Genomic DNA, 17,774 nt, shown 5'->3' on the forward strand with positions numbered 1-17,774 from the left:
AAACTCTCTATATGGAAAGCATGCCACTAAGTGGGAGAGTTTTTCAGTGTTAGTAGAGGCATGGAATTTAGTTCCAGGTGTTTCTGTAGAGAACACTTCACATAGTTTTTAACTCAAAGATGGTAAACTTAGTTGGTCATTCATCAGGTTGCAATTTTAGAATCTAAAAGGCTTGGTCTTGGATTCTTCTCTGTGTGTATTTTACAACAATACCATTATTATTATCATTTCCTATTAAGTTAATTTGCATAAGAAAAGTACAGCTCTAGTGAGTTCTTAGTTTCTTGAGCATTGAGCTTGGGAAGCTATGCTCCATACTTAGTAGCTTGAGATAAATCAAATCAGATATTGGTGAGAGCAACATAGAACATGAATGCTTAGAAAAGGATGTTATTCTTGTAAACGATGGTATAATGACACAAAGTGTATATGTGGATGCCAAAAAGGTGGTTAATTTTTAGGCAAGCCAATTTTATTGCTGAATTGGCATGCTGTGGAGATACCAAGTTCTGTATAAGAATGAAGAACTGGGACATGGAACAAAATATTGGGGGTATATTCCCCAGCAAGCAGCCTGGAACAGGAGCCTAGTAGTCCTGTTCAGTCCTTGCAGGAGTGGGGCAAAGGAAAAGGACTCCTTTTTGTGGTTCTTTGCTTCTCTTTCCTCCTTCCCACACCTTTCTCTCCTCTATTGAGAAGGGGCTTCCAGCCTGCAACCTGAGCATTCTAGATATGGCAAGGATTTCTGATGAGCAGCAAAACGTATTTTTCCTAAAACATTCCTATGTAGTGCCATGGAGGCAGGGTTTTTCTTTTTAAATCTTTGAGTTCATGTTTCCCTAAATTAATCCCACTTAAGGATATAATTGTGAGCTGTTAGGGGTTTGAGCAGGATGGTGTCCTCTCATTGCCTACCTTCCATGTTCCACACAATCTGCCAGACATCTGGTTCCTTTTATACCCCCCTTTCTCCCCCATGTAAGCTCAATTGTCCTCAACATTCTGGGGACTTCTGAATCTCCTGTGGTATGCATTTGGGTTATTCTTGGAGTTTTAATTTTTTTATTTGTTTTAATAGTTTTATTGGCCTATAGGATTCTCCTAGTATATAGAAACCATACATTTATTTTTGATTGTCCTGTTTCACTTTGAAACTGATAGGCACTTTATTCCCTGAATTTGCTATAAAATGGAACAATTCTAATTTTTATTTTTAATCAATTGACCTCAAAACTACTTGGCTCCCAGCTCTTCAATATTTTCTAATCCTCTGTCTTCCTAAAAACACTTGCTGACTTGTAATAGTATTCTCTAAACCAGAAATCATCTGTACAACTTGTAACATAAAAATAGTGTCTTTCTTTTATACTTGTTGTTCTAACTGCTTGATTTTAGAAAAGGAAAAATATATTCTGAGACGGTAAATACATTATGGGTGACTTGGAGAATAGACTCATTGAAATAATGGACTTCACTAGGTCTACTCTGAGTATGACTTAGTGCCATTGGGTGAAAGCCAGCTATCTGAATCTTTAAGGTTAAGATTCCAGTTAATCAGTCAAAATGCTGTAGAAGGACAAAATGTAATTCTGTGTTTCTTTTCTTTAGTGATGCTAGTTCAGCTTTTTAAATGTGTTATTAAAATAAAAAAAACCCTGTGAATTACTGAATACTGTGACTAATGTTGCAAAGATGTGTTAAGCCTCTGTTTTTCTATATGATTTTCAGGGTGCTTAACTTGTAAAAATGCAGTTGATGATGCAGCTCTTTCCAGTACTGCCCATCTCCCTTCCTCTGATTGAACTTTCAAAATCCGATTGGACAGTGTCTATGTAGTCTGTAGTCTGTTCATTTTCAGTTTAGACTGAGCATTCCATTTTGTTACGAAGCTCATGACCTCCTTATGACCTTTAGATATTCAGGCCCTGTTTTGTTCCAATTTGGTTGAACCTATTGCTCTCATTTTTTTTCCTTTTAATGAAGCTGGTTCTACTAGTCACGTTGGCCCCTAATAATCATTCAACACTTTTAAAAAACTTTTTAGTTTTTGTCTGTATAACAACCAGCAGAACCTCTTAGTTATTTTAAGTTGCTCAGCAACACAAAGAGGCAGTAAGTTTTGCATGCCAATACATTAAAGTTCAGCATTTCAATTGTGCTACAAGTGTACTATGGTGCTGGTATTTGTTACTGCTTTTCCCCTTAGAAGTGATGTAAATGGCAACAGAAGACTTCCAAAATGTGTGATAGAAGTTGTGCAAATCAAGTGTTAAATGTGCATAAGGAAGCCTTCATAATTTAAGGCAATCATGACAGCAGTGCATCTAACTGTTTCTTCCTCAGTTTAATACCTTATTTTTCCTATAACAAATCAAGGTTGGCAGCATGAAGATCCACAACACAAAGGACTTGTAATATTTGGCTGAAAGATCACTTATTGGCAATTTTTAGGATTCATTTTTTACTGATGTTTTATAGTTTTCTTTGTAACATTTATCGTTTTGTTAAGCTGCCATGAGTGTTTCATAATAAAGGTGTGATACAAATGTTAGAAATTATTTTACTAAATTTCATTGAACTAAGGGTGAGAACACTGGGGAAGATTCTATGATCTTGTATACCGTCTGAATGCTCATGTACCTACCCAAAGAAACAGGGCTCAAATAGGGATCAGTCCACAAGGGGATGGGCCATATGTTGAAGCTCAGAGGGAGAAAATGGGGAGATGTCACATTTGCCTGGCTTCAGAAAGGTTCAAAATATTTTCTGTAAAAACATTTAGCATATTGACTCTCCATATGTAGGATAAATGCCAATTTTATGTAATGTAAAATTAATACAGAAATAATGTTGATTACAACTCTGAGAGTCAGATAATTTCCAATATATTACGGTGCAACCTACAAGGAAATTACTTTATTATGCTGTTTCTGGATTTATTATAGTTTACTTTTACATGAACTTTAGAGTGAATGTATTTATTTACGTATTTACTACAGTAGCAGCAGCTGACAGGTAAGACATGAGCTATAATTGAAATGTCATTAAGAGTTTCATTTTTAAATGTTCTAGTGGCAGCAGAATCACTTTACTCTCAGAAATAATGTATGCCCTTCCTACTAATATTGCTAAATAATAGGACAGTAAGCAAAACATCTGACTTCATAACATTCAGCCTTCTAGTTTTGTCAGATTTGTCTTTTTCGTCTTTTTTTATTTTGTCTCCATGTTTTTGTTTCAGCCATTCTTTTTTGTTTTGTCTTACCATTTTTTAATTCTAGAACAACCAGATAATGCTAATGACACTACTGAATCGGGCAGCTTTGTCATACCCGAGATTAGTGTTACAAATGTGACTGGAGAGAGAACCGGGAATGGGGAAAAAAGCAGAGCACCAACAGAGAATGATGCTCAGCATATACAGGGTGTGCAGGAAGCACCTACAGATCCTAGAGTTGACAGCAAAGGGATGCCAGAGATCAGGAGGCAAAAATCTGTAAGAAAAATTATGGAGGATGGAATAAGCTCACCTGGCAGAGTGCAGTTTTAGCAGAGCACTTTGTAGCTACACTCAGAAGGTATCGATTGAAAGGGTCACGGCTGCATGTTTGGAAGATTACAGTATACAATAAATATATTTGCATGTTACCTTGAATAAAACACAACTGCATGCTTTGCACATAGAAAGGATCTTTGTGCTGAATACATTGTTAGCATGCTGCTAGTTCTTAAGTTTTAGCTTGGGAAACCACACTGAGAGACTTCAAATTGGCGGGTAATTGAGTTGTTTTTAGATCAGTACTAATCTTTTAGCTATAAAACATCACTTAAGGAAAATTTTCTTCCAAATGTCCATAAACCATGTCAGTTCATCCTATTTTTTATTTTTATCATTTTTAATCTTTGCAGCCATGAGAGCTAATACTCCAGTGTGTAAGGTTTCTAGACTTCTCGTTAAACAACTTTGTACTGCAGAATGTGACCTTTCAGTCCTTGAAATATAAGCACTGTTGGGTTTGCTAAAATTTGAAAACCTGCAGGTGATGCCGTATTGGCTTTTATGGTGCCCTGATTATCTAGCGCCATGATTAATTCGCTATGCACATAGTATGTAGATGCCTTTGCACATATTTGGAATAAATATATTTCTATCTTTCTGTAATATATCTAACATCTTTCTAATCTTTTGCATGAATAATGAGTGCTTTTAAAAATTGCTACAAAATGAGATTATAAGCATGCTTCTAATAAATTTACTATTCCGATATAAATTCTACTGTACACTTTTTGTCAATTTGAGATAATTGGTAAGTTTTCTATCTTCTCTATCTTCTGCTTTGTGCTAAGAAATGCCAAAATCTTAACAGTACTGGATGCAATCACTTGCAAAACATGGTTGAGTAAATTCATGTTAATTGTCTTTTTTTTTTCTTTGCAGGTAATGAACTAGGCATTCCAGAAGAAGAACTGATAGAAGTGTCTGAAGTTGATGAGGGTTTTTACTCTAGGGCTCCTTCTACCACAAATCATTCTGCTTTCAGCAGCAACACCAGTAACAAGACTCAGCTAAGCAAAAGTCAGCGGAGGTCTGGAGGAAGCAAGGTGGGAGGAAAAGAAAAAGAAACTGTTGGTGAAGCCTACAAAGATCATCTGACTCGTAAACAAAACCAGCGAGCAATGAGTGAGAATTTAGAGCTTCTGTCTTTAAAGAGACTGACCCTGACTAGCAGCCAATCTCTGCCTAAGCCAGGCAGTAATAGTTTGGCTAGAACTAGCACTACTCTTTTTAGCAAATCCTTTGAGCAAGTCAGTGGTGGTGTAGTCCCAAATAATCACCACAGTGGCACAGAAGCAAACAGATTTTCAGTCTGTAGTCTGCAAGAGGAGAATCTGATTTTTGGAGCCGACAGAATAGAACTTCCTATTTCAAGCAAACAGCCAAATCAGCAACGACCACCTACCATCAGCATAACTTTGTCAGCAGACTAAGGAGCACCTGACAAATTTGACAGTATAAAAGAGATTCAGTTGCTAGTACTATAGCCCTGATACCCTTTTTTAAAAAAATCTTTTGAGATATCTTTAAAGATTTTCTTAGTTGAAAATAATGTCTAAATTGCAAGTTTTAAGGATTGCAGTGTTTAAAAAGAATGAGGTAGACAATTCTAAGTATTTTATAATAATGATGTCACAGTCTTTGAGCTTCTTAATTTGAGGATTGACATTTGTAATGGTACTACAATAAGGTTTGTACCGAAAATCTAGTACATGATGAACCTGTACCAGGGAAATTTTTAAAATATGGGTTGTGCTGCTTGTGCAAGCTTCAGTTACATGTTTTTGGTGAACAATGGGTTGCAATCCAGAATATATGTGCCATTTTACTACTCATAGCTAGCACTATTTGTCCGGTGCCCCCCAGAAGAGGATGATGCTTTTTTATATTCATCAAAGCAATTTTAGGAGTCCACTCAATGCAGTAGCTTGTAATGAAAAAAACGTATTTGGAAGTAAATCAGAATTCTGGATAGAGATCATTGTGTTAAGTTTGAAACATTGAAATCTATGTTTTCTGAAGTCACCTAACAAGCATTTTTCAAAATATAGTGTTTATATCTGATCCATAGAGGCGGAAATGAAGCTTAGTTTTCTTTTTAGGCACACTAGCCCTATTCTCATATTAGAACACATACAAAGATCAAGATTTGTGCTGAGCTGCCTCCTGTTGTGTTTGACCCAGTTGCTATTCACCTGTTGAATGCCACATGTGTATGCAGACTTAAATACATGGAGCTCAATTCTTGTATTGTCCTATCTGTACACCTTGATTGTGGTGGTACACAGATCAGTGTATTGTGCATGTACATCTCTACATAAGCTTGAAATGCAGTGCACAAGCAAGCATGAAGCAGGCTGGTGTGACCCTAATTCTTCCCATTTCATGTGCATTTCAAACATCAGCACAGGGCAGCTTTTTCCATGATAGGTTTTTCCAGGGCAGCTTTTTTACATGACAGGTGAATTCATAAAGCGACAAACTTTCCTTCCCTATTCAGAGCCTGTAAATCAACACAAGAAACATTGGTTTCCAGTTTCTACTGAGTTGTTAGGTTTGAACAAAATCATGCATCTTGAAGGTTTCAGAAGCTTTAATATTTCAATTAAACTAAAGTATGGAAGTAGATCAGCTGTTTATATCATCACTCATTTCTTGCATTAATCCAGTCTTATGAGTTGCATCTCATTAAAATGGTGAGCCTTATTTATATGGGTAGTGGGCTGTATTGGAACAGATGTACCTATTAAATATTTTGGAAGGGCAAATTAATATTTGTTTTTGTTTCCCTGAAACTATAAAACGACAAACCTGATATTGGTACAATGGTTTTTTAAAATGATCTTGTTACAGACTTCAAGGTAATTTTCATGGGGTTCTGTGAAAGTTATTTTTGTTCATGGGGGTATGTTGTGAAGCCTCCCACTTCTGCACTCCCCCCAAAACTATATTCAGATGGACTTTTTAGAGATTGTTGGTTGGATGTGAGCGTGGGGAGAAGGGAAGAATCAATGACACGCCACAGTGTAAGCAGGAGTGCCTTGTGTTTGTTTATGGAATCTGGCTCCAAGGTGTAATCTCCAAGTGTAACAATAGCTGTAGCTATGTGTCTTCCCATCCTCTCTAGTTAGTATTAAATTTCAGCTGAAGTATATTTCAACTCAGAACTGCATTAATAGTATATAATTTGGTTCTCTTGTGCTTCATTAGCTTTATGCTTTAAGTCACAAGCAACTGAAAACCTTGTGAACATAAGGGCTGGATATAAAGTAAGAATATTAGATCAAACTTAAGTCCCATTGATTTCAATGGGTATCGTCAGAAATTGTACCATCAATTCAAAGGGATTCTCTTAATTTCTAGAAATCTCAGTTCTCTAACCAGAATTAGCAGCTTTTATCTAACTGAACTTAGACAGTTTCAAAAAAAATATCCATCAACAATGAAATTTAAAAACCAGTGGGCCTATATTTTGTTTAATCACTGATTTACTTATCATAACAGTATTATACTTGACTTTTTACAAGCGAAAGCATCTACAGTTTTCACCATATTTTACTGGCTTTTAATATTTTATCTAGTATAGGTAGAAGAGAATAACTTTTCTACAGGAATATATAGCCATTGTAAATTAAAGTGAGCTAAACTTCTTCCTATAACTATTTAAAATGCCATAAGATACAATATTATGTTTTTTTTAAAATGTTTACAGTGATGTAGTTTTGGAACAGTAGTTGATACTTTTGTTTTAATGAAAATGTTATTTTTTTGCACATTTAAGTAATCTTGTTCTAGAATTACACCATAAACTGCCAGAATGGTTAAAATAACATATATCTACATACTTCACTTAGCAATCAGGCTTGTTGCTCAAAGTAACTTTGAAATAGGATATGTGCCAGTTTTCATATTTCCTCCATGCATACATCCTGATACAAGAGGAGATTTTCTGTAGATGTGCAGTTATATTTATGTATGATCCAAAGTACAGCTGGAGTGGACAGCTACATAACTTTCAGGCATACTCAAGTATGGACAAAATCAAAGGCAGACAGGCATTTTGATCAAAAACAATTCTTCATAAATATTGTTAGCCTTCAAAGGCAACCTGCACTTTTATAAGCCATGAAAGGGTGATTTGTATAATCCTACCTGTATGGAATACTGATCTGGAATATTTTAAATTCTCATAAATCTGACTTTTTCCCCCACTCTGGCCTTAAGATACAAGTATTTAAATTGCACAATCTGTAAAGTTATGATGGGGATATTCTCTTGAACTTTGTCCCAGCTTACTCAAAATGCCTACTATGATCTTGGACCTGGAAAAATTATCACATTACCATGAGGTAATGGCACCTTTAGACTTGTATAACAGAATTTTATTTAGTGAGTGGCAGTTTCCATTCTGAAATAGCATTGTGTTGCTCACTTTCACGGTTCAAACCAACTCTGGAATATAAGAGCTACTTTTGCTTTGTCAGTACTGAAACATTCTAAAACTAGGCTTCAAAAAGGTTTTCTAAATAATAAATGTTTTAGGGAGGTTGCTTCTGTGACTGGAAGAATGTTATCTACTATTTAAATTACAAAATATAAACATTTCATTCCTTACACACACACACACACAAAACTGCACTTGGTTCATTTATTAACTCATTGCTGAGTTTGAATTTTGATCAGTCAGTTGAACTAACACTTGTCCCATAGTGAGACAATTATAACATAGTTGGGTTGCCTTTGTTAGACTTTGCTGTGGTGGCAAATAGTTGTTTTCTTTAAAAGAAATTAACATTAATGAAAAAATTGAAGACCACAACTTGGGAAGAACAAGTACTGAAAGATTTTAGCAATCTTGAGGGAGCCAGTCTTTGATCAGATACATAAAATTTATGAATGTAACTTTCAGTGATGGGCACATATTTTTCATGTTTTGGTTTTTAAATGGGCTAGATTTCTTTCTCTGAATCTTTACTGCATCCTTTTGCATAGTTCCACTTTTGAAAACAATTGGCTCTATGTATATTTTAATAACTTGCTTATTACAGGGAAGACTTAACACCAGTTGATACATTGTTCCTTAACAATATGAGAAAGATTTAATTAAGTGTGCCACTTTCTCTTTTGTACTGTAGTTTGTGAATATTTTCTGTTTTGGTAACAAAATGCTTGTTTTGTATAGTTTAATAAATAAATTGTGTATCTAGAATTCACATTCCTAAAATAAGGAGTCTGTTGTCTTTTTTAATAAACCATTTGTTGATTGATGTGTTCTACTCAATGCAGTTGCCAGATCCACTAGGAATTGGGGGTTACAACTTTCAACCGAATTTTACCTCATCAGTTGTTACCACCGCTCTTGTAGTAGAATTTTATCCTCTGTGGTCAACCCAATTGGGTGATTCTAAGATGGCTAAATTGTGAGTAAACTTTTGAACTTTGATTTTCTGTTCCCTTTCCCCAAAGTTTTTAAATTCCTGCCTGGTGAGAACTGTAATTTAGCTTTTCCCTCCTGTGCAGCTGCATCCATTTTTTTTAGTTCATGCATTTGCATAAAATAAAACCAATGGGTAAAATAAATTCCAATCTTCATGGTTTTAAACACAAAAGAGACTATTATGAATGTAGGATTTCTTCTCAAAAACACTTCCTAATGTGGTAAAAATGGTTCCCTCTTACCCCAGTACTGGTACTTTCTTTGCAGTATTACTAGGCTAAAAAAGATTGTATGATTAGTGCACATGCTAATGGACAAATGTGATTATTACATGAACTTTTTGTTATGTAAACAGCTACTGCAGGGGCTGTGCAGTTTAATTCTCCCCCCACCCAGTCAGGATCCCAACTTAAAATCACCTCCCAGCTATTTGCAGCTTCTTGAGTTGAGTTGCTCCTAAAGTCAGAAGCTCTTGACCCTTTGGGTATTGGATGATGTAAGTCATAGATGAAACACCCTTCTGCATTGTTCTGAGGCCTGTTCCTTGGCTCAGTAGACCAAAGGCAAAACCACATCAAGGCACCAAAGGATGCATATTCTAGAAATGTTGTCAAATGGATGACCAATGTTTTATGTAAACTAAATTAAGAAGAGGTGCTTATTAAAAGGTGGCCTGTAATGGTGGTATTACAAGCAAAATGCGAAGGAGATCGTGAAAGATACAGGAAATTGAATGCAGATTTCCAAAGAATAGCAAGGAGAGACAAGAGGGCCTTTCTAAACGAGCAATGCAAAGAAATAGAGGAAAACAACAGAATGGGAAAAACCAGAGATTTATTCAAGAAAATTGGAGATATGAAAGGAACATTTCGTACAAAGATTACCACAATTAAGGACAAAAGTGGAAAGGACCTAACAGAAGCAGAAGACATCAAGAAGAGGTGGCAAGAATACACAGAGGAATTATACCAGAAAGATATGGAGGTCTCATACACCCCAGGAAATGTGGTTGCTGACCTTGAGCCAGACATCCTGGAGAGTGAAGTCAAATGGGCCTTAGAAAGCCTTGCTAACAACAAGGCCAGTGGAAGTGATGATATTCCAGCTGAACTATTTAAAATTTTAAAAGAGGATTCTGTTAAGGTGCTGCACTCAATATGCCAGCAAGTTTGGAAAACTCAGCAGTGGCCAGAGGATTGGAGAAGATCAGTCTACATCCCAATCCCAAAGAAGGGCAGTGCCAAAGAATGCTCCAACTACCGCACAATTGCACTCATTTCACACCGAGAACTCCCAGAAGTGCAAGCTGGATTTCGAAGGGGCAGAGGAACCAGAGACCAAATTGCAAACATGCGCTGGATTATGGAGAAAGCCAGAGAGTTCCAGAAAAACATCTACTTCTGCTTCATTGATTATGCAAAAGCATTTGACTGTGTCGACCACAGCAAACTATGGCAAGTTCTTAAAGAAATGGGAGTGCCGGATCACCTCATTTGCCTCCTGAGAAATCTCTATGTGGGACAAGAAGCTACAGTTAGAACTGGATATGGAACAACTGATTGGTTCAAAATTGGGAAGGGAGTACGACAAGGCTGTATATTGTCTCCCTGCTTATTTAACTTATATGCAGAATACATCATGCGAAAGGCTGGACTGGATGAATCCCCAACCGGAATTAAGATTGCCGGAAAAAATATCAACAACCTCAGATATGCTGATGATACTACCTTGATGGCAGAAAGTGAGGAAGAATTGAAGAACCTTTTAATGAGGGTGAAAGAAGAGAGCGCAAAATATGGTCTGAAGCTCAACATCAAAAAAACTAAGATCATGGCCACTGGTCCCATCACCTCCTAGCAAATAGAAGGGGAAGAAATGGAGGCAGTGAGAGATTTCACTTTCTTGGGTTCCATGATCACTGCAGATGGTGACAGCAGTCACGAAATCAGAAGACGCCTGCTTCTTGGGAGAAAAGCAATGACAAACCTAGACAGCATCTTAAAAAGCAAAGACATCACCTTGCCGACAAAAGTCCGTATAGTTAAAGCTATGGTTTTCCCAGTAGTAATGTACGGAAGTGAGAGCTGGACCATAAAGAAGGCTGATCGCCGTAGAATTGATGCTTTTGAATTATGGTGCTGGAGGAGACTCTTGAGAGTCCCGTGGACTGCAAGAAGATCAAACCTGTTGTTGTTGTTGTTCAGTCGTTCAGTCGTGTCCGACTCTTCGTGACCCCATGGACCAGAGCACGCCAGGCACGCCTATCCTTCACTGCCTCTCGCAGTTTGGCCAAACTCATGTTAGTAGCTTCAAGAACACTGTCCAACCATCTCATCCTCTGTCGTCCCCTTCTCCTTGTGCCCTCCATCTTTCCCAACATCAGGGTCTTTTCTAGGGATTCTTCTCTTCTCATGAGGTGGCCAAAGTACTGGAGCCTCAACTTCAGGATCTGTCCTTCTAGTGAGTACTCAGGGCTGATTTCTTTGAGAATGGATAGGTTTGATCTTCTTGCAGTCCACGGGACTGGATCAAACCTATCCATTCTCAAAGAAATCAGCCCTGAGTACTCACTAGAAGGACAGATCCTGAAGTTGAGGCTCCAGTACTTTGGCCACCTCATGAGAAGAGAAGAATCCCTAGAAAAGACCCTGATGTTGGGAAAGATGGAGGGCACAAGGAGAAGGGGACGACAGAGGATGAGATGGTTGGACAGTGTTCTTGAAGCTACTAACATGAGTTTGGCCAAACTGCGAGAGGCAGTGAAGGATAGGCGTGCCTGGCGTACTCTGGTCCATGGGGTCACGAAGAGTCGGACACGACTGAACGACTGAACAACAACAACAACAACAATGGTGGTATTAAATTTATATATTCCAACCGATCACATAGTATGTGTGGCCCCTTAATTTTAAGTGTGAGAGTTGCCCTAAAGCAGGCACTCCCAGCTCTCTATATAGACTGATCTACTCCCAGTATGAAACTGGCAGTGATCTATCCATTATCATTTTTTTAGAGTGGAGGGCCCACAGTTGTTGAGCTTTTTTATGGGGGAAAGCCCAGAGTTATTCTGGCAATTTTCTTTGTGTTCTTTCATTTCAATAGAAAGTTTTGGGTAAATGGGGAGAAACAACAACTCAAGAGTGGTCCTAGTTTCTTAAGGACATAATTGAAAATGCTAATCTATGTGAAGGTGGGTGACTTGTGTCAGGATTGCAGTGTTTTTACAACTGTAAATGTTCTATGTGGATAGTTGTGTGTATGCAGGAAGCAAACATTTGTGCAAATGTCCAGTCTGACAGGATTTGCTGATGTACAGTCTGGGTTTCATTCAGTACAGAGGGTTGGATTCACTTGTACTTACCGGTAAGTTCCCAATGAAATCAAAGGGACAAGTTAACCATCACTCAGGTTCCACTAAAACCTATGGGACACAAGTTCAGTTACTTTAATTCCGAACCCAAATCAGAGGAACTAAGTTGGTCTGGAAGCTACTGAAAAATGTATCGGCTGAACATGTTCCAGTTGGTCTATCCAGGGAAATCATGTGGGAGAAAGAAACCAAGAGCAGGCATGCAGTGGTAGGAAAGCCATCCAGCTTCATGTTCATGTACCCTTTCACCAAATGGTTTCATAAATGGGAACAAAACTTGTGTAATTCCATCTCTAAGAAAGGGCAGGTGCACATGGAAGCCCATTCACATGGATACCTATTTCTATAACACCTTGCATGAGAAGTTGCACTGGATGGAGAAGAGGGGCATGGGCCAGGCAAACTGCTATACTTGCCAGAAAATAGTGTATGAGCTTCCATGTGGATTTAAACACCAAATGGGAGTCCAATTTACTGTATCTCACGTAACAGCACTGATTTCTTAAAAGAATGAGATGGGTGATGAACAGTTTAAATTCTCTTTCTTTATAGATGAGTAATGTGTATGGTGTTCAGTTTCATTTTGTGGAAAGCACCCCCCCCCCAATTTTCCTCTTTCAGAAAGCATCCCCAAACAACAGTGGAATGCCGAGTAATCAGATGTGATTAGATCTCATCCTATATTTATTCCAAAATGTGTTCCTGTAACATCACAAGCCACTTTAACTGATAGAGTATTGGTACTCCACAGCTCAAATTCCTGGCCTGAACTATGCACTTCTTGAGCACATGCGTTTTGCTTTGTGGTAATCCTGCTTTTGCGTCAAAGCCAGGATTAGAATGAACAAACAGGTGAGGAAGAAAGCAAAGCAAAGGGAAATTAAAATTAGAACAAGATCTTCTAATGTGCAAAACATAAGCCATCTGGGGATTTTAACTTGGTTTTAGATTCTTAGCTATTGGGGAGCTGCCCAGGATATTAGTGATTGCTAAGGATTGTAGAACACTGTAAATCTCTACACCAAATTGCACTAGAGGGGATTATTTAAAATTGTTCTAACAATTTAGATAAAGTTGTCATTAAGTGTCTAATTAAACTAATTCTTGGATGTTGTGCAGAATGGACTCCTTTTCATTAGTGCATAAGTACTTCAGTATTCATGAAACCTGAGTGTGTACAAGCTAGCCTACTTTAAAAGGGGGAAATGAATATTCACTACACTGCTCACTTCGGCCTCACACTCTGCCTATACCTGGCATGTGGCTATCGGAAAGTTGCCATAAGGGAATGTAGGCTTCAAGCTCATAAGGGTCCTCACCCAATATAATCCTCCCACGTTCTAGTCAAATTTCACAACATTCCTACTGCTTATAGCCACTCCAAAACCCGAGATGGGAATTTTCCTGTTCCCCCAGCTCAAGCCTCATAAATGACTTCCAGAAGTTAAAATAGTGGTTGCTGCTATTACTGCCCCTTCCATGTTGCTGTTTGTTCTTTTTGTGCTTAATTGCTAATTAGAGCCTATATGCTGCCAATTTATTCCTGTATGTATAGGCACAAATACATGAGCCAAAATGCACTGCCCAGTTTCACTGCTGACAATAGGGCCTACAGTATAGCAGGCCTGACTACCCTATGGCTGCCCAAATACTGTTGGCCTCCAGCTCCCATAAGCCCCAGGCAATAAGGCCAATGGTCACAGATGACAGGAATTATACTTCATCTGGTGGGCCTTGCTTAGTCACCCCAGCCTACAGAGTTCCTTACAGCTGGAGCAGAAAGTGTTGGGTTAGTATGACGAAAGCGAGGAGCTACAGAGAGCATGTGTTTTTTCTGCACTGTTTATAAGCTTTCCATCCACCTGCTTTCTCCTATCTCCCTTCTCCTGGATCCACATCATAACAGCAAGAGACTTCCTTAGTCCAAGGTAGAAAAATTGCTTTTTCCTACAATGCTTTCTGAGTGATGCATTCCGATGAGGGGTAGGACTTCCAAGACCCCCAGCACTTATGTCCACTTCTAAAGAAAGTGTCCATTAGATTGGCTTTTTAAATATGTATTCAAAGAGAATACAGCAATCCATCATATATTTTGAAAAACTAAAATTAACATTTGAAACCACCAGATTTGAAATCACTGGATTAAAAGATTCCAAACAGGTGCTTTCCCCATTAAAATAGATTTTGTTGTAACCGTCATACAAGGATAGCTTTGGCATTTTGTTTAAAACCATACTGAACACTGCAGCACAATGTTTTGATGCCATATGGAAACATCAAAATGCACAGTAGCTGCCAGCTCTTAAGCTGAATAGATGGGAACTTTTCATGTTGGCTTGAGAAGATTCCCAGTGGATTAATCTATGTAGCATCAAATCACTTCACAGTACCAACGCATTGTACTATAGGAGGTCACATGAGAGAGAAAATACTTTCTTTTTGACTGTGTGGAACTCTCTCGTTGCCAATATTGTCACAAAACTCAGTATGCCATTTCTTTATGCATGTTTCAGACACTATTCATTTTGTCCAAAACCATTTTTCTTTTGCAGCACATGATGGACTTGAGTCAAACAATGCTGTGTGCAATAAATCCCCCACCCCCACCTTGTATGCCTGGTATATAACGTGTCTTAAGAACACTGGTTATGACTAATTTCTACGGCACATGAGCTGGTGAATAAATGAAACTTGTGTACTTTTTAACACTAATATCCCTTTTAACAAGCAAGGATGTTTGCTGCACTATAATTATTGGGATCTGATTATCATAATAATATATTAACAGCTAGAGAATCTTTAATTTCTTAAATTACAAAATATGTGGAACAGACAGCACTGGGCTGAAATCTAATCCATTTGTATAAACAGAAACCATTGCTTTTTTGTGTGGTGCGAAAACTTGTTACAATGACTAATTATGGTTTGCAATTACTTTTTGAGCACTGTAATTTTGGTCTTAGATAAGGGCATAAAGGGAATTTTCTGCATATTCATATGCTGATGGTATCTGCATTTCTTATAATATAATCTCAGTTATCTGGAACTTCCTTATCTAAATTTTCCCTGTGGGGAAGTGGGGATACTCAAATGAGCCTCTCACATCCCCTTCCTTCCCCAACTGCTGCTCAACAGCCCTGCTGGCAGTCAGATCTTACTATCTAGTAGCTGCTGCCACAACCTCTTTTTTTTTTTTGTCACCTACAGCCCTAGAAACAAGAGAGAGAAAATGACTTTTAGAAGACATCTGAAGGCAGCCCCGTTTAGGGAAGTTTTTAATGTTTGATGTTTTATTGTGTTTTAATGTCCTGTTGGAAGCTGTCCAGAGTGGCTGGGGAGGCCCGGCCAGATGGGTGGGGTATAATAATAATAATAATAATAATAATAATAATAATAATAATTTATCACCCAAGTAATTGTTAAAGCCAAGAATCCTGGACCAGCACACACCATGGCTCCAACAAATCCTTTGCAATTTGCACAGAGCATAAAGCCAGTTCTCCAGCCCTCTGTTTCTTCCTGAGAATAAGGCAAAATTCTGGTTTTACCACTTTGGCCTTTGACTTCCAATAGTGTGGAACCAAAGAGATCTATACATGTGAGGATTCCTAAAGCCTGAGGGGGCAATCACACAATGACTCCACTAGCTCAACTGTGGAACATTACTAGAAATAAAAGGTGGGGGAAAGCAGGCAACAGGTCAAACAGAATACAAAATAAATTGAGCACTGGCTCCACAACTAAACTACTCTTGGTATGGCCAGCCCACCCATGAAATGGGTGGAAGCAGCTGTTTTGGGTGGAGGAATCCTGCTGAGTGGTGACCCTGCAGCTGCACAACCCTGGTAAGCAATACTTTGGTGGGGGAGGGGCAGGGGAGGCAGCACCTTCCCATTTCTCCTCAGGCAGCAAAATGGGATGGGCTGCCCCTGAATTCTGACCTGTTCACTTTTGTATACTATATCTAGTCTGAATAGGCCATGAGGAGAATGAACTTCCTGGTGGTTTGGAAGACTTGGCCTAGATCCCTTGTAATGAGATGGGGAACAAAGCTGCAAGGGAACCTTGGCTTTTAAATGCTCTCTCTGCTGTCAATGGAGGGTGTGCCCTCTGGCTTAGAGAACTGGTGAGCCCAGGAAACCAGAGTCTGTGTCACTTCCCGCTACAAGGAGATAATACTTATGGCTGAAATCCTACATGTTACGGATTTAAAATGTTTTCTTGGAGAGGGGGACCAAAGTTATTTTAACCACTTTATCTAAAGCCCAGGTGTGTTCTCACAAGGCAGAGGAGTGCTGTAGCTGGGGGAGTTTGCAATTTCCCCACTCCCTGTCTGTCTCATCTTTCTGGTTTACACCCCCCCCCCCACTGCTATTTGCCCTTCAAAGCAAAATATACAGATACGCATACGTCTTCCTCCACAGAGCTAAGTGACTGGGGGATATTTCAACCATGAAAATGCTGTGTGCAGAAGGATTGGCTGTGTCCTGCTGTGCATTCTGAAATAGTCTTAAGGCTTGAGAAAGTACAAATGTTATAGATAGAGATGTCTTATTTGACACTTGAAACTTCTGCAGAGGATGTCTGCTTACACACTGCAAGAGGAAATGCATCTTCCCCAAAAAGAGAGGGGACAAATTTGCGTACATGGAAATTTATAAATAATTACTATTGCTTAAATCGAAATACATATTACATCTCACCATATTAGAGAAGACTAATCAGGTCTGCCTATGAGGCCCCTGCTCTCCTTTCTTTTACAAATTATATATAGTGGCTCTCTCACAGTAGATCTTCAAGCAGATCTTGCACAGTCATCTGTTGAGGATGCCCTAGCCCTGAATTTCCTTAAATTGAACAGGGATTGGACTAGGACAGCCTACTGACCATACATAAAATGAATGAGGACTCAGAACGAAAGGTGCTCTTCGATCTGCCAAGTTTGAGACTACAATGAATCCATAGGGAAAACTGCTGTAGTCACTCCATGACTTCTGAAGTGTATGTACCGTGCTAACATGGGGTGGGAAGTTATCATCTCGGTTTGGGTAGAGGGGTGATGATAAAGCAGTCCTGACATGCTTGCCTGTAATCAGGATTATCATTCCTAGTGTCAGACTTATAGTAGGAGTAATCTGTCTTTCTGCCAGACAGATTCTAATTAGTCAAGAAGATTTTTGCATTTTCCTTCTGAATTACATTCTTGAACACATGCTTGCTTTTTTGTTTTCCAATATAATAATGCCAGCTTTCTGTGCATGCACACAAAAGCTCATACAAAGAACAAACTTGGTTGGTCTCTAAGGTGCTACTGGAAGGATTTTTTAAAAAAATTATTTTGTTTTGACAATGGCTTGTTTAGTCTTTCCTCCAAATCTGTTTATTTCTGAAAGAGTTTAGGCCAGTGTTTT

At 38.5% G+C, this 17,774-nt stretch overlaps 1 protein-coding gene and 1 long non-coding RNA gene across 10 annotated transcripts in view; one reads left to right on the plus strand and one right to left on the minus strand.

The window, feature by feature from the left end:
* The window catches only part of FAM126A (family with sequence similarity 126 member A), a 32,312-nt gene extending 26,925 nt beyond the window's left edge, over window positions 1-5,387 (plus strand). For 4 of the 8 annotated variants that reach the window (XM_033165271.1, XM_033165273.1, XM_033165272.1 and 1 more), the window contains exon 11: window positions 4,439-5,387. In XM_033165271.1, coding sequence (XP_033021162.1) covers window positions 4,439-4,989 — 551 coding nt within the window. In that variant the 3' untranslated portion in view covers window positions 4,990-5,387. Of the gene's footprint in view, window positions 1-3,281; window positions 3,579-4,438 lie in introns of those variants that run through there. The other 4 variants (XR_004427658.1, XM_033165276.1, XM_033165275.1 and 1 more) reach the window with 3 other exon arrangements.
* The window catches only part of LOC117055628, a 32,529-nt gene that overhangs the window by 1,718 nt on the left and 13,037 nt on the right, over window positions 1-17,774 (minus strand). The gene's annotated exons all lie outside the window — the stretch shown is intronic.

Source organism: Lacerta agilis, chromosome 12 (assembly GCF_009819535.1).
Source record: "Lacerta agilis isolate rLacAgi1 chromosome 12, rLacAgi1.pri, whole genome shotgun sequence".
NCBI lineage: Eukaryota > Metazoa > Chordata > Lepidosauria > Squamata > Lacertidae > Lacerta > Lacerta agilis.